The 23,707-nt window shown below is 47.9% G+C and overlaps 9 protein-coding genes across 9 annotated transcripts; 3 read left to right on the top strand and 6 right to left on the bottom strand.

The window, feature by feature from the left end:
* Positions 1-1,092: 1,092 nt before the first annotated feature.
* FPSE_00165 (uncharacterized protein) lies at positions 1,093-2,768 on the bottom strand (the record flags this gene model as incomplete). Its single annotated transcript, XM_009253285.1, has 6 exons — positions 1,093-1,159; positions 1,213-1,386; positions 1,449-1,560; positions 1,612-2,328; positions 2,378-2,442; positions 2,491-2,768. 6 exons carry the CDS (start codon positions 2,766-2,768, stop codon positions 1,093-1,095), a joined length of 1,413 nt encoding a protein of 470 aa, XP_009251560.1.
* A 1,053-nt stretch (positions 2,769-3,821) lies between these two features.
* On the bottom strand, positions 3,822-6,249 carry FPSE_00164 (uncharacterized protein; the record flags this gene model as incomplete). Its single annotated transcript, XM_009253284.1, has 3 exons — positions 3,822-5,493; positions 5,547-6,157; positions 6,205-6,249. 3 exons carry the CDS (start codon positions 6,247-6,249, stop codon positions 3,822-3,824), a joined length of 2,328 nt encoding a protein of 775 aa, XP_009251559.1.
* A 2,747-nt stretch (positions 6,250-8,996) lies between these two features.
* Positions 8,997-12,245, top strand: FPSE_00163 (uncharacterized protein; the record flags this gene model as incomplete). The annotated part of the gene is made up of 5 exons (XM_009253283.1): positions 8,997-9,614; positions 9,662-10,428; positions 11,210-11,234; positions 11,290-11,521; positions 11,569-12,245. The coding sequence occupies 5 exons, from the start codon at positions 8,997-8,999 to the stop codon at positions 12,243-12,245; spliced, it is 2,319 nt and encodes a 772-aa protein (XP_009251558.1).
* A 435-nt stretch (positions 12,246-12,680) lies between these two features.
* FPSE_00162 (uncharacterized protein) lies at positions 12,681-13,487 on the bottom strand (the record flags this gene model as incomplete). The annotated part of the gene is made up of 2 exons (XM_009253282.1): positions 12,681-13,126; positions 13,241-13,487. The coding sequence occupies 2 exons, from the start codon at positions 13,485-13,487 to the stop codon at positions 12,681-12,683; spliced, it is 693 nt and encodes a 230-aa protein (XP_009251557.1).
* Positions 13,488-15,325: 1,838 nt separating this feature from the next.
* FPSE_00161 (uncharacterized protein) lies at positions 15,326-16,928 on the top strand (the record flags this gene model as incomplete). The annotated part of the gene is made up of 5 exons (XM_009253281.1): positions 15,326-15,439; positions 15,499-15,636; positions 15,686-16,049; positions 16,100-16,713; positions 16,761-16,928. 5 exons carry the CDS (start codon positions 15,326-15,328, stop codon positions 16,926-16,928), a joined length of 1,398 nt encoding a protein of 465 aa, XP_009251556.1.
* A 54-nt stretch (positions 16,929-16,982) lies between these two features.
* On the bottom strand, positions 16,983-18,071 carry FPSE_00160 (uncharacterized protein; the record flags this gene model as incomplete). The annotated part of the gene is made up of 1 exon (XM_009253280.1): positions 16,983-18,071. One exon carries the CDS (start codon positions 18,069-18,071, stop codon positions 16,983-16,985), a length of 1,089 nt encoding a protein of 362 aa, XP_009251555.1.
* Positions 18,072-18,402: 331 nt separating this feature from the next.
* Positions 18,403-20,243, top strand: FPSE_00159 (uncharacterized protein; the record flags this gene model as incomplete). The annotated part of the gene is made up of 3 exons (XM_009253279.1): positions 18,403-18,518; positions 19,076-19,122; positions 19,210-20,243. 3 exons carry the CDS (start codon positions 18,403-18,405, stop codon positions 20,241-20,243), a joined length of 1,197 nt encoding a protein of 398 aa, XP_009251554.1.
* A 224-nt stretch (positions 20,244-20,467) lies between these two features.
* FPSE_00158 (uncharacterized protein) lies at positions 20,468-22,013 on the bottom strand (the record flags this gene model as incomplete). The annotated part of the gene is made up of 5 exons (XM_009253278.1): positions 20,468-20,756; positions 20,811-21,175; positions 21,230-21,550; positions 21,615-21,782; positions 21,831-22,013. The coding sequence occupies 5 exons, from the start codon at positions 22,011-22,013 to the stop codon at positions 20,468-20,470; spliced, it is 1,326 nt and encodes a 441-aa protein (XP_009251553.1).
* A 1,066-nt stretch (positions 22,014-23,079) lies between these two features.
* On the bottom strand, positions 23,080-23,699 carry FPSE_00157 (uncharacterized protein; the record flags this gene model as incomplete). Its single annotated transcript, XM_009253277.1, has 4 exons — positions 23,080-23,188; positions 23,241-23,362; positions 23,456-23,580; positions 23,660-23,699. The coding sequence occupies 4 exons, from the start codon at positions 23,697-23,699 to the stop codon at positions 23,080-23,082; spliced, it is 396 nt and encodes a 131-aa protein (XP_009251552.1).
* Positions 23,700-23,707: the final 8 nt, after the last annotated feature.

Here is a 23,707-nt window from a genome sequence, read left to right as displayed (position 1 = left end):
GATCAGATGAGGGCCGTCAAACAGTTTGACGAGCAAACTGCAGCCTGGAGGGCTAAAAGAATCTTCGCGGGTGTTGCCAACACGCATGTGCCTGTCAAGGTCATGCCTGTTGGTCCACGCTTAGTCTCAGCCAACGCCCGTCCACCACATGGTTAAGTCTTCTTTGACTTTATCTAGTTTGTTACTAAACATGACGACAACCTTGTTACGGAACTGAAATAACTTCATCTGCAAGAGGCCAAATATGTCCTGTTCTCAAGTTTCAGTCCCGCGGCTATGCTTCCGAACTGACAGTAATTGCCAACGATGAATATGCAGAGGCCCGTGATGTATGAAATAGAATCAACAAATTGGGCAATATGCCCGTAGACACGCACGATGCGGCGGCTCCATGCAGTCCTGCCGCGTGGCTGGCTAGATCCGCCATTATCTCGAGTTACCAGGGCTGAGACTCGGACTGAGTCCAGGGTTCTACGAGAGCAACAGCGCCCTGGTTGATTGTCAACGCCACCAAAGACCTCAGCTAGTCAGGGGACACTAGTATTGAAGACAAAGATACAGAGTAGGCGATGCCGTAGATGACATCCAGTGTGGTTGCGTTAGCTAGGCCGGCAAGAACGAGGCTGGTCTGTTTGTCGTTGATGCAGGTTGCCATCTTTGGTTAGCCTCGCGTCTTGACGTCCCTGAATACGATCTTGTGAGAGACATCAAGAGAACAAATCAGACCAACTGCCTACGGCTCAGGCACTCGGCCGTGTTTGGCACGGCTGAACTGAAAATCGAGTTCTCCTCTGCACTCCTCGGCTACCCACCCAGGTAGGTTCTACAGGCAATAGCAAGGATCAACAGAGCCTGAATTGTGCGTTGTCAATGGGAATCAAGAAGTGGATGTATTCATCTTGCAGCAAAAGTCCCAGAGACTGCCTCGCAACATAGTTACAGTTTGTCAATATAAGAGAAAGTCTGAACAACAGCAGTTTGAGTTCACCACAACATAATTAAATGAGCCAGCTATTAATACGAGAACCGTAATAAATAGCCTCACAGGATAATATCCAAGCCAATTCCACTGAAGTAACCAATGCTAGATCTTTAAGAGTATGGACAAGTTCCGAAGCCACTCCGACACCCGCTTGCGCAGTACTCGCTCGTCTTACCACTAGAAACGTTGTTAGTACCAAGACAAGAAAAAGATCACCAGGCAGAACATACCAGTTGCCGTATTTAGAGCAACAGTTACCGTAACGAGATCCCGCGCAGGTCTGGTGATACTTCTCGCCGCAGAGTCCGTTGTCCGAGACAATAAGCTTGCTGTCCAACTTTATCTTGTTACACTCTCCGTATTTGGATTGGCATCCGCCGTCACAGTAGCCTGATGTCGAACCACTAGAATGATATACTTGGTAAGTTACTTCTTTTCAGTAGACAGTTTTATTTCCAAGACGTACCAGAAGTTGTAGTACGAGCAGCAGTTTCCCCATTTGGATCCTGTGCACTTGAGACCATTCTTGGCACCACAAGTACCATCTTTGGTAATTGCTGGGGAAGTAGGGGGAGGATCTATTCAGAGTGGAATTAGCTATCAGATTAACAACTGTCACGATCACTTACCGTAACTGCCTCTTCCTTGGATTGACCTACCGGACTTTGTGCCCTTGGCATCAACATACCAATTCTCACGGGCATCTCCAAGACACTCTCCAACAGGGACAGCATGGTATCCTCTAGCTTTTAGAGTCTTGATCATGAATTCAGTCAGGTTGTAAGCTGTCTGCTCATGTATATCATGGCTCAACTCGATGTAGCTATTCGACTTTGAGTCAGTGGAGACGCTGTCCGAGAAAGTGTTCTTGCTGGTCTGTATCTTGCTCGGTGAGTCATTTAGGTAATCTTTAGTATCAATGTTCCAGTTTACAACATGGTAACCGAGCTTGGTCACGTAGTCTAAACAGCCGGAATCTCGCGAGCAGGTTCCATAAGGGGGACGCAAGTACTTGGGGAAGAAGCCAAGGACGTTGCGGAAGGCCATCTCGTTGTAGATGATCTGCTGTTTGCGGATCTCATCAGATGCAGCCGAGAGATCCTGATGTGACCAGCTGTGAGAAGCGAGCTGGTGGCCTTCAGAGTGCATGCGGCGGAGGATCTTGGGCCAGGGTTTGGAATGGTCATCAATCTGGCCCTTTCCTAGATTGTTTCCAGTGATGAAGAACGTCGCTTTGATGTTGTGCTTTTTAAGGACATCTAGGACTTGATTGGTATACTTATAAGGGCCATCATCAAAAGTGAGTGCCACTATCCCAGGAGTAGTGCAGGTGATGATGTACTTGTCTGGACCCTGGTTAGAACCATGGGCTGTGAAATCGATTCTTATACTTACCATATGGAGCTTTGCCAGTAGTTGATCTGGGTATATTTGCTGTAGTCTCGCCTTTTGGCTTCTTGCTAGTAGAATGTCAGTAGAGTCTGGTAATCTGTTGACAATACACATACCTGCCATCACAGTTGCCATTACTATAAGCCATCTGGCATTCTGGTGAGGTGCAATAAGCAGACATAGTTCCACATTGGCCGGATTCAGAGCAGCATTGTCCCTTGGGACAAGAGCCAGCACCTTTACCGCACGAAGCTCGCTTGGAGAGCGTTTTGGGCTGGTGTGAGGCACCGTCTTCATGACGGACGTGTATGTTGAACTCTTCACCTCTGTGTCTAGCCACGAGGCCATCCGCATATACCGCAGTGGTCAGGAGTAGGAGAACCAAAGACTTCATTGTGAAGTAGGTTGAAGATGATCCAGTAAAGTGCTTGTAATGAATAGGTCTTTTGAGTAGTAAGTGGTGGGCAATGATGATCAGCAGGCAAGTCGACTGGAAATGCTAGCATATATGTATGCTGCTTGCTTGAAAGGGACAGGCCTCAAAGCATAAGCTGATGACTTGAACCTTGACCCCATCAGAAATGTTCACATGGATACTACGCTTTCACAATGAGCGGCTCATGACACGGGCAGTGTCCAGCCCGACTTCGGACCACCTTCTCATTAGACAAACATGAATCAGTAGCTATTCGATGTTGAAAGCATGGCCTAGTTCATTAGATCCTTCTTTCCAAGGACCTGGTTCAAGGTAGATACCCTCAATGGAGTATCGCGTGGGGTTACTCGATGTGATTGTGATGGTAGAGGTGGTCAACCATCCATATTTGGAACTCATAACACTGATCGACAACCACGGGGATCCCAGTTGAGGATCTATACGGGGTTCTTTCGATCACTAGGACGTTGTAGCTCCGCCGAGGTCATCCAGACTTGGTATTCAAGACATCATCGGCAGCAATGTGTGTGCGTGCAGGTTACCAGAACTGGATAAGTTCTCACTAACGGTTCCTTGCAACACACGGGAGCCGTTCCTGGCTTGTAATCCCCTTCTCGATCTGAGACACGACGAGTGTGTTTCGATCCGGTCTCCAAGTGCCACTCCCGGTGTCAAGCGCCACAGATACTGACTTTAGACTACCTGAAATGTAAACGCCAGCTTTTTAGGCAAAAGCATAGGGTGTGAGAACTGGATTTGAGTACAACGGTAATCATCTAAAGAGACACTAATATTTTAAGAGCGAGAAATACGGATCGACAAGGTGGTGTGGGACGGGAACGGAGTGTATTGCCGGGCTGACGAGCTACGACAGGAGAACATGTGGTCAACACTAGTCAAGCAAGGTACGAGCTTGTAAGCTTCCTACAATAACAAATTAGTTCATAATAGTGTTAAATTGATTAAAGTTATTTCCTCGTGTATGCTGCTCACGTGCTATCCGTATTCTGACTACAAGTGCTGCGTAGTTGGAGGAACGTACACTACCGCTGGCTTTCTGACTGTTGCACTTGTAGCCACCTCCTCTCTCTGATCGCTACTAAAAGTTCCCGGCAATGAATTAGACCCACTGCCAGTATCCCTATTATTCTGCTTCTCTTGTGGTTGTTCATCGGGAGTGTCAACGATGACCTTTCTAGTCTTGCCCCAACCAAAACTATCCATGTTGAACACTGCAAACACCATGACAGCAATGTTCAAAAATGGTCCCAGAATAACAAAGATGAACAGACCAAGGAGGTACTGGAATCTCTCCAGCATTGACTCTGGTAGCCAAATTGCCATGATAACGTAGTAAATAAGAGGGACGATCATGATGCCCGCAAAGGCCATGATGATCCACCATGGCTGATGCATGAAAGCTACGATCATGCAACCGATCGAGGCGATAACAAAGACATTGAGAGACCAAGTGAGAACATTTGAAAAGGCCAGTATACGTTCCCACCATTGACAATGCCTGGCCGTGAACAGTAGCAAGTCGTTGCTTGTAGCTCCGAGTGTCCAACGGCGACGTTGAGAAAGAAAGACACTCCAAGAATGGGGGACATCAGTGTAAGCCCTCGCGCGCAAAGCTTGACGAGTTTGTGCTTCGGGAAAGGTGGTGAGAAGTTGGCATATATGGTTTCGATCTTCAGATGCAGTGGCTCGAATGCGTTTGATCATGCCGTCCAAAGGTCTGGGATAGTATCCAAATTGCTCGATGAGGACCTTGTCACCGCATGTCATGTCACAAATCTTGAGCAACTGACAACATCCAGGTAGACAAGAAACTTTCTTGGTTGCGATGGATTGATGCAGCCGTCTCAGTCCCTGGGCAATCGTGTACTCGGCGTTCTGATAGATAGACCATAAGTTCCAATTGCCTCCACTGAAGTCAACCGCAACATAGCCGCAAACGCCCACTGTATTGGGATACTTTGACTCTTTGAGAAGCTCAAAGATGCAGTTATTTTGAAAGACAGTGTCTGCGTCCATACCAATCAGATGATCGACGTAATTGACTCTGACTTCTTGAGAGAGCCAGTCAGTCATTGAGAGGAGAAACCGGGACGAGAATATGGTTGTCGGTTTGGTGTCTCGGATGTTGAACTTGTAGAGGAACGAACGAACAACGATGAGACTATCGCGTTTGCCCTGATTCTGTTCTTTGATGATACAGTAGAACGGTACACCTCTATAGTAGCCCCATGAGATATCGACATCCATGGCTTGGCCATCCCAAGCTTTGTATGCACCGCGGATCTTCTCAGAGTGGATTTTCTCAATAAAGATGTCTTCTTTGAGGTACTGGGCTGTCGTCTTCTCCATCCCAGGTCCACGGACACGACCATCACAGATGACCACGATGCCCCTCTTGTGGTTGTCAATGCCGACTTGTTCGACCAGAGAGTCAAGTGACTTGGTACATTCTTCGAGAGTCTCATTGTAGCAAGGCATGATCATAACTAGATTCACATTGTGGTCTGGCTCAATGATCTTCTGAGTCACAATGAGATTCTTGATGGAAATGCAGATGATGGAGGCAATCATTATACAGTTGAGAACCAGTGGGAATGAGATGAATGGGATGTAGACGTAGTAGTATCGAGGCCACCACCAAGATGCAAAGATGAACATGAAGCTGTATAATGTTAGAATGTTCTGCGCTGGGTAAGTTGGCATGAATGAACTTACTTGACAGAGACCAAGAAACCCGTCATAATCCACTTGTGTCGAGTCACTTTCCTTTGGCCGTACTTTCTCAAGTACTCATTCAAGTTCTGAGACTCAGAGTCGACCTCAACCTTGGAAGCAGGATCTGTATCATTTTGTCTCAAAAGGGAGTGTCGTGGCGATGTTTGAGTTGCATTGGCAGTGTATGCGCAGGCCTTGGTGGAGATGTCTTCAACGCTATACAATGAGCCACTGTCTCGCCGCCGAGCAACTGGATCTGGAAGTCTCGGTTGTGGAACGATGAGATGGCCCTGATGAGAAGAAGATCCCGATGGAGAAATACTGCCGGGCTTGCTATGGGGACAGAGAGACTTCAAGGAAGTGATGGGTGTTTGGGCAAATGAAGACTTGTACGAGGGAGATGCAGTGAACACTGAGGGACCCAAGCTCTCATCAGAGGATCGTGTATCGTCCAGACTAGTTCTCTGAAGGATCTCATCAAGTTGCATATCGTGGAAGTGTCCATCAATATCTTTGAGAACAAACTTGTTGTTTGCTCCTCTGGTGAAGAATGAAGGTGGAGGAGGAGTACACTTCCTCCACTGAGGATCTTGGCCTCGCCAGGTTTGTTTCTATGGCTTATCAGTGTGTGCTGGGAAAGTATAAGAGGGTTACTTACACCCTTTCTGACATTGTCAGTCTCTGTAATATGTGAAGCTACCATTGTGCGAGTATGAAAAACAAGTGATAGTTTAAGGAACTGGTGTAAAGGATCCAAGAGTCGACAAGAGAGAAGATATGGGCATGAACAACAAGAGAAGAGTTATACAGACTGAGTAATAAGCATAAATACAAGCATCATCGTTCATCCTACAAGTACAAACTTTGTAACGACACTCCATCCTCTTCCTCTGTCTGTTTTACACCGCCGACTTCGTTGAAGCTTGCTTTCTTACTTGCTGAGTCGTCATGGTCAAATTTAACGCTATCACAAGCTAATCATCCCTCCACTGACGTCGATCATATTGGCCCATGGGACATGATATTCGCGCAATATTATCTCTGCAATTGTCTGTTTGTCTTGACTCCTATCGCCAACGGCCAAATGAGGCGCTTCATCGTGCACGCTGAGACCATGGATGGAGGTTGAGACGCATCGTGATGTTGATCATAGCCGTTAGTTTCAACGCTCAGAAATACGTTCTATTAGAAACTAGTTTGCCGATCGCTCAAACGTTCCTTGATTAGATCTTGGAGATAAAAAAGCGTTGACTCTCATGCCACCAACATCATGTTAGTCGGTAGTGGAGGTGGAGGTGGATAGGGGGGCGTGGAGCGGCGTTATGCTCTGGTACTAAGAGTTGGAACTCAACTAATACTTCGGAACCAATGACTATAATGCAGTACGTAGCTATCTAGTTAAGTTTCTCGCCGTTTCGACATTCGAGAATAACCTTTTAAACGGCTCCCCGGTACCAGGTTTACGGGTTTCCTGGAATGCGGCAGGTCGTCTAGTCAGGTCCATCAGTGTAAGTTTTGAAGCGTCGATATGAAATCGTTTTTGATGAGGGGAACAGTAAGCAAGATAATTGTCTCGTGTATCCTGGTCTTTCACCTTGTTTGCACGCTTAAGCATCTCCTATTTGACAGCTTGTTGTAGAGAGCTTGGTACGCTCCTAAAACTATCCGGCACCTTCGTCCTAGCACAACACAACACCCACACGTCCTTCATGATCCACTATCCTATAGCTCATACATGTGATGAGATACAAAGAGTACCACTACATCCTCCCAGTCAAGCACGGTCGGAAACTTGCATGATCGAGCCGGACTTTGTCCCCTAGAGCTATCACAGCGAGCATGAAGGTGTGGTAACCAAGGCGGCGACTGTCGCGGCACATATAGACAAACAAGCGTCTATCTAATGCAGCAAGGTCCACTACTACCACGGTGATATGCGACACTCTCCTGTTCTATCCAATAAATACGCGTGATACTCTTTCGGCCTGCCGGATGATGGCGAACTCGAGCTTGAACTGAGACGTTAGTATCGACACTCGTAATCCAGACGCCATAGAATCAGCACCAAGCCTCATATCCAATCGATATATCACGATGGAGAAGCTCGAGCTATATTAACCTGATTACGTGCTCTGATTAGGCGTCATTAAGCTTAAGACTATACTTCAATGTCAGCTTGGTCTTGAAGTGTTGGTCGCATGGCAAACAGGTTTCCCATGTTGGATACTAATAAGCGGAATCATCCAATCAGCATGCTCGGGATAGTTTTCCTATTAGTCCCCAAACTATTTTAGTACAAAGAAACGAATTGATCACTTGGCGGATTCATGGGTTGGTGTCCTGGGTGACTATTCCGACGCTTCATCTCTAAACGCCGGATCAAGAGAAGATGAACGGTTCGACAAGTTGCTAATTAACGGCTGCTTCCTACTAATCACAAAGACTTTGAGATTATTAATACTAAAAGATAGATCCGATTGCCTTTGTAGTCGTAGCGCATTATCGGAGTGTTCTACGTGTTAGTGTCCTTCCGACGTGCACTACCTTGTTAACAGTAAGAGCTCATACGAAGGAATAACAAGTACAGCCCCTACAAGAGAATATTCTATATACTTTTGTTCTCTGTTCTAATACATGAACATTCAGTGTCATCCAATAAAGTTAGCATGCATAAGTATAAGCATGGGGCAGAACGGCAAAGGCACACATACATTAGTAGATGATTCAGTTTTTGCAGCTACTGCGCAGAAAATGTTCCGGTTCCTATAGTAGAGCTTAAAGCCACCGATGTATGATAAACCTGCCTTATAAATGTGCCTATAATAAGAGCGCCTTTTGCCCAGCTCTTCAGGTAGGAAGGCGTCAAAGTTGACAAATGTTTGGAACTCGTTGTTTGGCTTGCATTAGCTGCCGTTGCACATGCTACCCCTGGCGAATGCACCTTACTATATCCAGAGGACCGACTATAGTTTGCTCCCTCATTGGGAAGATACTACCAGACTGGAATGCGGAGCAAGGGGCAATCGGCGCCAAAACAAGCACAAGGAGCCCGATTTGGGGGGACATTGCGTTAGTCAAGATTAACCTCGACTAGCTGTTTGGGCCTTCCATGATCTAACAACTTAGCTTGAACTTTTGATCAACATCATGATGGATGGATGGAGGGCAAAAAAGCTGAGTACTCCATGATAGTCGTGATATCATTGCGCAAACACATCCAAGTAAGGCGAAAAGCCTCACTGCGCCGATGAGAAAACTCGGTGATCTTCAGGCACCAACCAAAGGCTCTCTATTTTGTACCTAGTAATAGCAGTTACTGAGATCTCGGAGTGTAAAGTTTTCATGTCTGCGGCGAAGAAAACAAGCATATAATCATATCCATCTTCTCAGAATCCCAGTCGTTGGGTCTCAATCCAAAGCTCAATCATCACACATTTCCTGTTACCAAATATGACCCAAGTTATGCCCCCGAAGCCTGACCTAGGCCCCATCTCTCTGAGTGAGAAGAAGAGACTCTCGCTGCCATCCCTTAGCGACTCTTCACAATGGAGCCGTTTGGACAACAGCTTTGCCTTCTATCCTGATAGTCCTCCTCTCAGCTCCTCATCTTCTTCAGATTTTGGCACTGTCGTCGACCAGACACTGTGCCATTTCGCCCAAGTGACTCAGCAACACGAACCTGTCGTTGCAGTCATTGGTGTTGGCTACGTTGGCAAACATATTGTCAGCTCATTCTCTTCGAGATACCAAGTCATTGGCTTTGATGTATCTGCTACGAGGATCAAAAATCTCAAAGTCGAGTACCAAGACAACACGAATGTGCAGTTTTCTCAAAACCCACAGGATCTTCGCAGAGCAACGCACTTCTTGATTTCAGTCCCAACCCTACTGCGTCCTGATAAGACCATCGACTCTTCTTATCTTCGCGAGGCGTTGAAGACTGTTGGAGAGATCGCCCGCTCTGGGTCCACAGTTGTTATTGAGAGCTCTGTAGCCGTTGGCATGACTCGTCAACTTCTTGGCCCTCTTGCTGCAAGCCGAAAGTTCTTTGCGGGGATGTCGCCAGAGGTATGTAACCCGATACCTCCCAAATTAACCGGTACTAATGTTCACAGCGAGTCGACCCCGGGCGCGTTGAGCCTCCTGTCAATTCCATTCCAAAGATCATCTCTGGTTTGGATGATATTGCCCCCGGCTCCCTCGATGCCATCTCCCGAATCTACTCTACCATATTCGATACTGTTGTTCCTGTATCGAAGCCAGAAGTGGCCGAGATGATGAAGCTCTATGAGAACTGCCAAAGAATGGTTTGCATCGCTTATGCCAATGAAATGGCAGACGCATGTATCCCACACCATATCGATCCGTATGAAGTCTGCGAGGCTGCCTCAACAAAGCCATTTGGATACATGCCATACACTCCGAGTGTTGGTGTAGGCGGGCACTGTATTCCAGTCAATCCGTTCTATCTCCTTTCCAATAGTCACTTCCCTCTGTTGGAGTGTGCTTCACTGGCGATGCAGTCTCGGCCATCCCGGCTAGCTCAGAGAGTACTGAAGACTCTGCGTCAGAGAGTCGTAGGTCGAACACCTCAGGTGCTGGTGGTGGGCGTAGGCTTCAAGGCTGGTCAATCGCAGATAGACAATTCTCCAGGTGCTGAATTAGTCAGAACCTTGGCTGTTTCGCATGAGGTCAATGTCTGCTGGGTGGATGCTCTGGTTAAGCAAGAGGCATTCCCACAGGTACGTCGGCTACCTGACGCGGACTGGCGAAGGGGTGTTTTAGAAACATTTGACGTTATTGTTGTCGCCTCTCGACAGCCTGGTCTAGATTTTAGTCTTCTTGATGAGGTTGAGGGTGTTGAGGTTGAGAGATGGTGCCAGTAAGAAACAGTCGGTGGGTGGTATAATGGCGATGGATGGTGCCATATGGAAGCAACGACATTGCTATGTTAATTCCGACCAGTAAATACTTCAATATTCCAGAATACAAATGTTATTATTGCATGTTGTAAAGTTCTTCAAGAATGCGACTCGTCATGGATTCGGCGCCCTGAGTAGTAAGCAAGCAGTTCTGTAGAAAACAATCAGATCAGCTGAAGCTGGACACGGGCGAGCGTCAAAGCAGATTATGCTTATGTCAGTGGCGGCTGGATTCATGGTCATTCCTTCTCTAGGTAATGCCGATTACCGAGTTCCTGATAGCTCACCAATCAATGAACTCCCATTCAGGTATTTATATGCAGCATCCTGGTATAAAGTGATCACCTACTTGCTCTGTCTCACCTTGGCCCTGCATCATATCACCATCCTACCCAACCAACTACCTTGAACACTGCCATTCATTACAGCGGGGGGTTGTTGGGCTGAGTATTTGTACGACCTGAAACCTGCATCGATACCTGGAACACGATATCGACTCTATATCTATATCCTTTGTTCTAGTTCTTGTTCTTGTTCACAATTCTTCCCATTATCATTGACCATCGTGTTCAAAATGCCGACTCAATATATTAACGCTGTTTACTACCCCTCCTGGCGCTGCTACAAAGAGCGGCCTCCATCATGCCTCGACATTTCGTCCATCACGCATATTTTCTACGCTTTCGTCGGGCAAGTTTCCTCGTTCAAACAACAGTTCCGAACTAACATTTTATGTTGCAGCGTCAATGAGAATGGCACACTGCGGGTGAGAAGCGCCAAGCATGCAACGCAAATACCATCCACTAACGTTTAGCTTCCAGGCCATTGACGATTGGGCGGACAATGAGAAAATGGTTGATGGCGAAAAAGGTTGCCTTGCGGCAATCTCCAAGCTGAAAAGCCAACACCCGCATATCAAGACGCTTGTTTCCATCGGCGGTGGCTCTAGCAGCAAAGAGTTCCCTGCTCTTGCGGCAAACAGAACAGCAAGACAAACCTTTGCGCGCCGGATCAGTGAATTCTGCGTAACCCATCAATTCGACGGTGTTGATAGTCAGTAGGCATCACTATCGCACTGTAACGAAACTGACTTCTGGTAGTTGATTGGGAGCACCCTCAGACCCCCGAAGCAGGAAGAAACTATGTTCTTTTCCTTCAAGATATTCGAAACGTCATGACACACTCTCAGTTTTTGCTTACAAGTGCTCTCCCCACGGGCGAATACTGTCTCAAGCACATTAACCTTCCAGTTGTGGCTCACTTGCTCGACTTTCTCAATCTCATGGGATACGACTTCACAGGAGGATGGACTGATGTGTGCGGACATCATGCACAACTCTTGCCTCCAAGTCAGAATCTCAACGAAGTATATCCGACACTCCGTAAGTCATGTCAACGCGGCGTTGATTTCCTGATTGCGAACGGCTTTCCTCGTCACAAGATCATCCTTGGAATTCCAGCATACGCCAGATACTTTGGCCAGGCGCGAGGACCAGGTCACCCTTTCAAGGGTGCCGGTGAAATTGATTATTGCGATTTGCCGGACGAGTGGGTGACAAATGCCGAGGTCGATCAAATCGTTGCAGCGGCATCCTTTGTTGACAACAAGGGTGACAAAGGGTTTGTGTCATTTGATGTTCCCAGTACTGTTTCTATCAAGGCAGGGTATGCCAAGGCTCTGGGCTTGGGTGGTTTGTTCTACTGGACAGGTGCCGGTGATCGAAAGGGCTGTGAGAGTCTGGTCACCGCAGGATGGACAGCGCTCAATTCCCAGTAGACCAATGCTTCGACAGGAGTCCCAACTCTTCACTGTTTTCAACCTGTATTCAGCTAGCTCCAATTGCTGGTTTAAAACTTGCATGTCACTCACTACACCAGAAAACTTGGGCTTATCATATTGTTACATCCTAGGATACGTTGCGACGGTTGATAATCATGAATCACTCGGGGTATTCCTTGTGAGCAACAAACCTTCACTTCACCTTTAAATACACGGCAAAATTTAATTTGGCTCAACACTTGTTGTTTTATTGATCAATTTACTTGTCGCGAATAGTCAACTAGATCGAATACTCAGGTGGTATATGGGGCCTGCCTTGATTTCCGACCGTCGTTTAGCCTCACCTCGCAACAAAGCCAACTTTAGCTATTATTGTCATACATGACAAGACCTGCTTGTCATATAGTGGTCGTCCACGTGCCATTTAGGGGTCTACTTAGTTTCCTCTGTGACATCACAATAGGGACTGGGCTTCATGGTTCTGGCACTCAGCTCAGCCAGCGAGTCAGCATTCTCGGGGTATCGCCCCTGGGCAGCTAGGCGATCTTTGAAGATTTTCTCATCCGAGTTTTGTCGGTAAAGCTGCATGACTTCAGCGAATTCATCCCCCAAGCCACCCATGTCGATATCCAAATCGACGACTTTGGCTGGCTTCGGAGGTGCCTTGGGTGAGGGTTCCGCATCAGCCATGTACTCATCATCTTGCGGATCCAGGTTTAAATACATGTCCAGATACATCGCATCAGCGTCCGCTCCGTTAGCATTCTGGGCATCTGAATCCCTCGGAGGCGATTCATCTCTACTAGGACCAGAAGGTTGTTTAATCTGTTGGGGTGGAGAGGGTGGTAGAGGAGAAGGCGCTGACGGATGGATAGGGGCTGAGGGAGATAGCATATGGTGTTGCTGGGTTAGTGACCTAGCCTGTGCGGGTACAGTCTGCCCCATAGGTTAAGACGGTCTCTGCATATCAGAGGGGAGCTTCACATGGATACAGTCCAAGACGATACTGTTTTTTCGAGGTTCTGAAAGCGTAAAAGAAGCCACTTCATCCCCATCGTCGTCTTCGTCATTGACAGCTGCACTTTCCCCGACACGTCTTTTGGGTCGAAGGGCAGGTCGAGCCGCCGCATCTCCAGTGAGGTAGCCGTTAATAAGAGACGGGCCCGGTTTCCCAAGGTTTGATCGAGTAGATCGACGAAGACCTTGCTGGTCGTTGTTGTCATTAGTGGGAGGTGCCATTTTGACGATAGTATCAGTTGTGTACTTACCTTGATGGTGAATGTCAGAATTTGCTGTGTTAGTACTTACTTACTTTGATAGTGAGTCGGAAGTAAGGAAGGAAATAGTTGTGGCTTCCAAACCAGTCTTATTTATAGCCATGGTTATGCTGCTCGCTGCTGTAGTTTGTTCGAACGTTTCTTCGTTTGTTCAAAGCCATATGCCACTGTTCGACCGATATTTCCCGAGTTCATGAATGGCATTGTCTGGACAGGTCGAGTGATTAATCGAGAACATGTGGGCGCAGGTTCCAAATAGACCTCGGGGTACCCAAAAACTTCGCTGAATAATAGAGACGCAGTTAGCGAATCAGTTATACCTTAGGCAGGGATCAATTATTCCAGTGCTCCTCTAGGGATACAGTGATGCAAATACAATGCGAACACTTGAAAATGACGAAATCTTGGTTCCGTTCTGATTAGCCATGGTTAGCGCTCTTCTAGTGTTGTGCATCAGGGTCTCCCTCATAATTACCTGGGTGCTCCATATCTTTCGGGAGTCCATCTGAAAGATTGCAAGATAGAGCTTCATTCAGTGAGAAGCGGAGAAGTTGGCATCTACATCCTAGGGGTAGAAATAAGAGGCCTGAGAATTCTAGTCTAAATAGCATAAGTTGACCTACTAATTTCATCCCTTATGCTTCCAGCAGTTAATTTTGCTGATACCCTGAGGATGGTGTGGCAGCATCATCGACTGTTGACGCGTAGATATCCCGAGATATCGGAGGCTGTGAAGGAGATCATTGTGGTTCTTCGCTGTAAAATGTTTCACTTGAACAAAATGAGACAAGATTGTCGCATTCAAAGACCTTGTTTCCAGTCGACACCATCTTGAGAAGCAAGCTTGACTCTTTGTCCTCCAATCATGGGCGATGTTGGCCAGATGTGGCGCCGATCGCACAGCCATCAGTTTACGTCATTCCAGAGACGCCACAGCAGGTCATGCAGTATGTCACTGGAAGTGTAGCAGAGGCCTCACTGTCATGGTCCCTGCCAAGTTTATGATTGACGCCAAAGATCTGGTATAAAGCTGATCGCCAACCCTCCGATACTTTAATTTTATCACGAACAAGCTTCTTTCAACTACACCTCACTTACTACCAATCCTACAAAGGTAAATACCTTCTCATCTTTCCATCAAGGAGCAAGTAGGAAGATGCAAACAAGCTAACAGCACGCTCAGATCTCTTACACCTATAATACCCTGCACCCTACCTACACAAATCAACAAACAAACAAACAATACCAACATTATGGGTCTTTTCTGGTCAAAGGGAGTCGGTGGCCGCCACTTCGGCACCAGCGTCCATGTCGACAAGAATGGCGTCCGACGAGGTCCTTGGCGATTCTCCCTCGGAAAGTTTAGCTGCTTCCGTCACTAAACAACGGGCTGCTTGGCATTCACAACACACGCTCTTAAACTGAGAAGGATATACGCCTCCAGGGCATTAACATGATGATATGACAAGAATGGGCTTGGCGGAGTTTGGTTTTTTGCAATGGAAAGAGACTAGCAATTAATGTTCTCAATTAATTCAACTTGATTTGCTTTCACATCTGCTTGTATAATGACGTGATAATGTGACGTTGGTGTTTTGGTGTTTAATGCTTGATGCAGGGTAGGTGTAGTGGGGTTGGCCTGTAGCTTATTGGATCCACCCACATCCTTCTACAATTGGCAGGCACGCGTTCACGCAGTCAGACATGACAAAGTCCATGTTAGAATGATTTGGATTCTTGCAACTGAGACTTGTCAATCATGATGAAATTTTCATAAGAGGCTCAATTCAGTAAAGCAAAATGCCTCTGCTAAGCTTCACACTGAGTGAAGAGGGCGTTGCAGCCTTTCGTGACGCCCTCATTTGTCTGAACAAGTTCAGTGACGACGTTTCACTCGAGGCACGCAAGGATTCGGTACGATTGACTACCCCAAGAACCATCACTTGAGCATCAAACTTACAGATCACTTCTAGTTTGTCTTGACTACTCTCAACACTTCAAAGTCTGCCTATGCGAGTGTCAAATTTGCTACAACCAAGTTCTTCTCACGCTACCACTTCCAAGGAAGTCGTCAATTCCGGGATCGTTTTCATTGCACCCTCTACATTCGCGTGAGTCTCTTTACCCTCTATGTATTGTGCATTAATTGATGATTTTTAGGCCCTGGTCTCTCTGTTTCGCAGCCGCACAGCAGCTGATTCGCAAAGAGATGCTGAGAAACAAACCCTCATTGACAGGTGTGATATCGCTATCGAAGATGGAGAAGGAGTCCAAAGCCGATTTATTGCACGCCTTATTTTTCGCAACGGGTTGACATCCACGCATCGTCTCCCTTTCGAAGTTGCTGTTCCAGTTCATGCCAAGTTCAACAAACAGGAGGCTCCTCACCATTGGACGATATCTTCACGAACCCTGCGGCAGCTTATGGACCACTTTGGCCCGGGTATCGAGTTCCTCGACATTAACACCGACGGCGACCACGTTAATTTTACTTGTTTCAGCGAAAAGACAGTGAGCGAGGATGGTGTGTAACCCCCAGCCAGCCGGATACTGGTGTACTAACTTCTCTCTTAGCGGTCCTCAAAAAGCCACTACAGACATCGATCGCTGTCGAGGCGGAGGAGTTTGACGATATCGATGTCGAAGACAAGCTCCACATTGTGATTTCTGTCAAGGACTTCCGTGCCATCATCCAGCATGCTGGAATTATAGGAAACGACGTCTCGGCCCGTTACTCAGTGCCTACGCAACCAATCCAGCTCTCATATACCGGCGATGCCATGTCATGCGAGTTTCTTGTTATGACAGTTGGTGAGCGTGGAACCAATACTGGCCAGAGGACCAAGAAAGGCCGCAAGAACGTACCTCAAAATGCCGGGCCACGCCTCGAAGCTACTACACGTAGGCCTAGCATACCACCGGCCGAATCACAACAACCGCAGCCACCAGCTCATCCTCTCCCATCGATGCCCCAACACAATCCGACACCACAAATGAGCGCTGCCAGAGCCAGTGCTTCGCGTGTGGGAGTTTTTGACCTTCGTCCGTCTCAAAAACCAGCGCCACCCGCTACCAATCAATCTGAAAGTTTGTTCGTGGAGGATGAAGGATGGGAGCCTATCAATTACGATGATGAAGAGCTCATGGAGGACAATTCCAAGCTAGGATGGGATCACAGTATCAACCCTGTAAGTCCCAGTGTCTTTGCCACTTGAACACATACTAACTTGAACAGAATGCTTCTGCAATGGATATGAGCCGCTTTTCTGAGAACCCCGTACCTGCTGATCCTGGAGCTGAAGTTGAGCGACCACACCCACAGCCTACAGATGCTGAATCAACATATCTGGAACCGACCCAGAAACTGGCGGATGTCGAGAACCTAGCTCTTTTCCCAGACTGATCAAGCAAGATAGAAATTTGGGAGGTGGAAGACATCGATTTGAAGTGAACAGGCTCACTCGGCTGTGATGAATACCCAACTGGTGGCACAGCCAGCCCCAACTCCTCCTATCGTCGAGCCTGGAGGAATAAATTTGGACGAAGCAATGACATTCCATCGACCTTTAACGTCGTTGTTCTCAACTTGAGGTCCACAATTGCCGTGCTCACCCCAACCCCATGACAGAACATCGCCTGCAGTAGAAAGAGCAACGACATGTTCGCTGCCAATTGCAATCTTGCTCAACTCTGGTAGATTAGGGGGAGGTAATTGCCCGTGATCGTCTCGTCCCCAAGCTTGGAGAGAACCATCCTTTGCCAGGATGAAGATATTTCCCCAACTAGCCCCTACGTCTTTCCACTCGGGACAGGTCTTGGGTGCATCTGATTGAATTTTCCATTTGTCTGAACCCAGAACCTTGAGGTTTCCACTTTGTGGGTCGCCGAATAGACAGGTGAATTCTCTACCACAGACAGCCCGTGTAACCTTGAAGTCAAGACCTTCGATCTTTCGGGGAGCGTGAAGGACTTGGCCCGGCTCACCGGCCTGAGATTTCCTCGTGTTACCCCAACCATAGACATCTCCATTGTCAAGAACCGCGACGACATGTCCCATGCAGGCAGCCAAGTCGACAACTTCTGTCCCTGCAGGAGGAAATTCTCGAATGCGTGTTGCTGTCGGCGTCCGGACGATGAGTTCGCCTAGACCTAGCTCGCCCTTCAAACCAGCGCCGAAACTAAAGACCTGTGTATTCTTGCCCTCTGAGTCCTTGGCCACGATAATCGAGGCTTCCCAAGTCGCCGTGATCAAGACAACCTCCCCAACTGGAGGCTCTCCATTCTTGGTGAGCTGAAGTTCTCGGAAAGCGGCAACATCAGGACCAGACGTTAGTCCACAGGCTCCAGGTGTAGAATCACCACTCCAGTAGAGTTGACCAGTTTTCGTAAGTAGTAGCGTATGATTACCACCAGCTGTAACTTGAACAATTGAGGAGGTTGGCGGATCGGGATGGATTATGACCTGCTTCGGCACGGAAACATCCTCTTTGTGGCCAATGCCGAGCTGACCGGAGCCGTTCGAACCCAAAGCAAATACGACCTCCATCTTTTCTGGGAAGCGAAATTATGAACAAGAAGTCCGTGTAAGCTAAAGCTCCTCTCCGTCCAGTCTTGAGGTTCTGTGTGCTTCTGCTTGCAGTGGATAGCTTCATAGACCCACCAATCGTTATATCGCGATGTCTGTTGACTTACGTAAGGCACGTCAAATCTCCACCATAAAGAAGACCGCGAACTTTTTTTTTTCTCATTCTTTTCTCTACTCTCAACCACACACTCTTTTGAGCTTTTCGCACAAAGCTCCAAACGAAAGACGTTCGCTTGAGAGAGAGGATGTGATTCTTGTTTTCCGCTCTTGCTATCTTCGCGCAACAGATAATATGGCTTCACACACTCAAGCCGTCCCTGATGGGATGGAGAATTTCGTCGTCGGATTGATTGGCATGGGCGACATGGGCAAGATGTACGCCGAAAGGCTGTCTGCCGCTGGCTGGAGGTAAGTCTAGGATCCTTTGCGATTCGTGCTTCCAGCCCCAGCATCTTTTCTTCAATGGTAAGCAAAAATTCTCCTCAAACTTCACCCCCACCCCTCTTTCATGATGACTAGAGCGCATTTGGCTCGAGTACTGTGCAGAGACGCCCGGTGTCCGTTATGGCCATCGGATCCGGATCTGTGCTCTCACTGATGTAAACGCTTGCTACCTTAACATACAACTGTCTGAATCTTCACCTCTACCACTTTTTTGTTAGCCTCGCTTGTCTTGACACAATAGCTAACATATACAAGAACAGATCCTATACCTTATCCTACTCGTGACTGCAAACCCCGTACCGCACGCCGAGTGGCTAACGGCGGTCTTTTATAGAATCTTGGCCTGCGACCGAGAAGAGAACCAGGAGAGCCTTCAGAAAGAATATGCTGGAAATGTATGGCTTACTGATTCCTGACTTTCTCTGCCTCGCGCCAGTCGCTGAAGCTTTACAATAGAAAAATATAGAAATTTGTCGAAATGGCCACTTCGTATCCCGCGCAAGCGACTACATCATCTATAGCGTGGAAGCCGCCGTCATTGACCGTGTAATTGCTCAATATGGACCATGTATGCGCCCTCTTGTCCCGTACACTGTGATTTGTAGCCTGAAGGGCCTTAGACTAAACACAAGAAACTAATTTTGTCATGACCCAGCTACCAAACTTGGTGCCATTGTCGGAGGCCAAACCTCGTGCAAGTCCCCCGAGATCGCCGCTTTCGAGACTCATCTTCCTTCCGATGTCGACATTATCTCCTGCCACTCGCTCCACGGCCCCAACGTCGACCCTTACAACCAACCTCTTGTTCTCATTCAGCACCGCGCTCCAGACTCGGCGCTCCGCAAAGTTGAGACTGTCCTGAGCTGTCTCAAGTCCAAGTTTGTCCATCTCACAGCCCGTGAGCATGATCGAATCACCGCAGACACGCAAGCCGTCACTCATGCCGCTTTCCTATCCATGGGTAAGGCGTGGCATGCCAACAAGCAGTTCCCTTGGGAGCTGAGTCGCTACGTTGGTGGCATCGAGAACGTCAAGGTCAACCTGATGCTACGCATCTACAGCCAGAAGTGGCATGTATACGCAGGCCTTGCCATCCTGAACCCTGAAGCTAGAGAGCAGATCTCGCAGTATGCACGAAGTGTTACCGACCTGTACAAGCTCATGCTCGAAGGTAACCGCGAGGGTTTCAGGGAGAGAGTCTATCGTGCACGCGACAAGGTGTTTGGCCCGTCAACATCTTGGGACACACGTCCTCTGCTTGAGCCCTCAATCCTTTCGTCCTTCTCCCTTGGTACGCCAACTGATGAGCCTCGACCTAACAATCACCTCTCCATCCTCGCCATGGTCGACTGTTGGGCTGCCCTCAACATCGCACCATACGACCACATGCTCTGCAGCACCCCTCTATTCCGCTTGCGTCTTGGTGTAACTGAGTATCTGTTCCGCAACGGGGATGTGCTGGATGCTGCGATTGAGACTGCAATTGAAGACAAGACATACCGTAGTGATGATCTCGAGTTTACTTTTGCAGCGCGGGCTTGGGCTGAATGCGTCAATCTGGGTCACTTTGAGACATGGGAGAAACGGTTTGTGAGTACGCAGGAATTCTTTCAACCACGATTTGAGGAAGCCAAGGTGGTGGGCAACCAAATGATGAAGAAGATTTTGGAGAACTCGAAGGATAATTAGTATAACATATTGACCAATGGTACGGGGCATCGAAAGCTTTTTGCTCAAGTGATGCTCTGTCAAGCTAAATATGTATGTGTCTCCAAGACTCTAGACAATAACTTGACCAATAAGTGACCGATTTCCCAACTTCGACACTGTCAAGCTCCATCCCACAAGTGCATCCATCTTAGGTATACCCTCTCTATCAAACATCCGACGCCAATTGTCATACAACGTTATACTTAAGTCACTACGTCGGGGAGTCCAACCTCAATACTCTCCTCCGTCATGGCCACGCCGTTGTTTGCCGCCAGCGGCATGGACGAACAATCTGCCAAGTTGTGTACAATACTGCTGCCCTGTGAGTCGGTGGTCTTTGAGCGTCTGCGAAGAGAAGGATCTTCCGCTTCGATATTCCCTCGACTCGAAAGAAGTCGCCAGGGATATCCTTCGTCGGGTGGAAAGTGGGAAGTGTTGAACAGGAGTTGATCGGCCAACCGGCGTCTTGTAGATCGTGAAGGAGTGGCAGGACTGCACCATATTAATTAATAAGAAGCGTTTATAAAGTTCAATGATAGAACTTACCGAGGGATACGTGTGGCTCGCGACCCTTGCCGCTGTGGCTGCTCCCGGACTTGATTCCCAGAAGGTTCAGTCATGTTCCCGTTGCCAAATGTATTCAACCATGGCCAGAGATTTTCCAACAAGTCAGGGACATGTGAAGATGCGACTGTTTGGTCATCGTATTGGGCAACGTTGACCGGGACTGGTTCCCTTTGATGTCGACATTGGCCAGTGTGTGCAACTTTCTTCACGATAGGCAACCTTGGTGGTTTGGGCGCAAATACCGTCTTTCTAAGCACGTTTCTTAGATCTGGGTTTTTGTGGTAACGACCTAGCATACGGGCGATTTGTTCTTCGAGCAATTCCATCATTTGGCGCCTTTGGGCCTGTTATTGGGCAAGTCAGCTCAACTGCCACGGAGACGGCATACGAGTTCTTACCTTTGAGCGATGCTCGTTGATAGACTTGATGACATCTTTATCAATGACTGGTCTCCCTCCCAATGCTTCGAATCCAAAACCTGCAGCGGCTGTTGGGGGGACTTCTCCGTTGGCAACTGCATCGAGGCTCAAGAATGCCCGGTCGGCACATACGGGACGACATCTTGGGCAAACTCTGTACTGGCAATCATTATTCTCGCCGTATGCCCATTCTCCAGTGTTATTATCCATAAAGGCCTCTAGGCCATGGAGCGGAGGCGTGTTATTGAATAGAGGCAAGCCTCTTCCATCAAATTCATCCTCCGCGATGACATTTTTCAACTGGGGCATAGGATAAGCATATGCCAGGTCTGAAGGAGTGATAGAATTATTAGAAGAAGCATACCTGCTCGCGTTGTCTCAAGATAGTCGCAATCTGGTCTGGTCGGTAACAGGCCATCTGCTCAGGAGTGAGTTCAGCAAGAAAGCTTAGTTTGTCCTTTCGAGCTTCCGGGCTGCCTTTTCGTATTCCCATATTCTTTCGAAAGGCATAGTCCAAAAAGTCCATGCATGACTGTAATCACATTAGCCTCGGGACCAGTGTTGAGCTTAGTTGTCTTACCAGCCTTTCCTGGATTATCTTGTCACAATCCTGGGTACACTGATACAGCCAACCGAACTGACCAGGCCCCTGGCATGAGAAGCACGTTGCATCCAGGTCATAGACCCGCGTCATAGTCAGATGCGTGCATTGTGGCTTGAAGACTGTTGTCCGCGATCGCACAAGTCGTGGTGGAAACGCCATTACAAAGCTGAAGGTTTAGATCGAGAAAGAATATGCCCCCGTGCTCAAATGCGAGTGAAATGATCAGTAGAAGGGCAGAGCGAGTTTGGGCGATGACGAGTCATGAGTTGCGGTCAAAAATTGATTGTAAGGGATGCAGTGTATGGAGTGAGGTACTTCATGATGAAAGGCAAGCCGATACCAAACAATGCAGTGCAGGAAAACTGGTGCCAAAGAAGTCGGACATTGTCATGGCCAGTTGCAAGTGAACGCAGGTGCGCGGCAGGTGGCATGGCAATGGCAATGGCAGCTGCCTACGCATGTACCCGGGGCGTAGATGAGAACGCAGTTGACAACATCGAATAAACAAATCGAGTCCCCTTCTCTGAATAACGACTAGCTTTGGCGTGAGCCCGTTGAGTTATCCGTTCCTGTGGGTTGAAGCCGCTGAAATTTAATGTGACCTATTTGATGTCAGTAAGTCAAATTGCTGCCTGTAGTACAAGCATTTTGGACTACTGATACCACACTCAGTCCCCTGCAGTCGCATTTAAAGCAAACATCCATTGTTCCTGGAGTGTTCAAGCAGGTGGTCACTGAGATCAATTCTTTACACAGTACGATAGCGATACTGTACGTTAGTTAGCTTACCACCAAATGCCAATTGGATAAACATATATGCCAATCTGGATTCATAGAACCTGGGTAGGCGAGTATCGGGATTGTGACTGGTATTTATAATTCGTCTCAACATTACCCAGACTTCAAGTTGCAGCACAGCATTCAGATGGGGCCCTCAAAGGGGTTTTGTTTTCATTTCATAGCCTCGTCTGTAATGCACAAGGCTTTTTACTTAACCCCTCCTTAGCGCCCTCATCGGTTTGGAGTAGAGACCATGGATGTTTCTCATGCCCCTCTAACTCCGAGAGATTTGCTGTTTAAGCGGTTGATGCCAGTATCCTTGTCGTTCAACGGCGCGTTTTTTTTATTCTCTAGCATGCATAATTTATGTGCCAGAACCGCAAGTAACGCAATCCCCCTTCCGATGCATAACCGTAAAGCAGCCCAAAAACCGATCCATTTCCTTTTAAACCTCGGTGGTAACCTTGGCCTTGGGGTTGGTGACCTTGACTCCCAGTTGCTTGGCACGAGCAATGATGTCAACTCGCTTTCGGGAAGAAACGTTGTGGGCGATCCTGGGGTGTTTTGTTAGCAGGAATTCGTCTAAATGAAGCAGGGAGAGCGTACTCAGCAGCGTGGGTCTTATTGTGCATCAAAAGGAGCTCCAAGTCGGACTTGTTTGAGACGATGAAAGCCTTGAAGCCGGAGGGAGCCATGTAACGGGTCTTCTTGTTGGATCCGTAGCCGATCTGAGGTCATCAAATGTCAGCACAAAACTCCTAGCCATCCCACCCCCCAGAAAGTTGGTGATTCCAGTCGGGCTTCGCGAATTCTCAACGTACAGAGGGCATGGCAATGGTACCACGGAATCGACGGCGGACACGACTGTCGATACCCTTTGGCTTGCGCCAGCTTGGGGATACCCTCATGAAACGATCATGTTGATGCCTTTCGAAACGCTTCGTGCCTGTATTCAACAGTCAATATCGAAATTCCCATTTTCCACTACCAAAATCGGCTCTCGATCTCGGGTTCGGCAGACATACGCTTCTTGACGATAGGGACGTGCTTCTTGGCGGAAACCATCTTAAATC

This window comes from Fusarium pseudograminearum, chromosome 2, assembly GCF_000303195.2.
Source record: "Fusarium pseudograminearum CS3096 chromosome 2, whole genome shotgun sequence".
NCBI lineage: Eukaryota > Fungi > Ascomycota > Sordariomycetes > Hypocreales > Nectriaceae > Fusarium > Fusarium pseudograminearum.
Note: the sequence above shows the minus strand (reverse complement) of the source record. Positions and strands in the feature narration are given on the sequence as shown.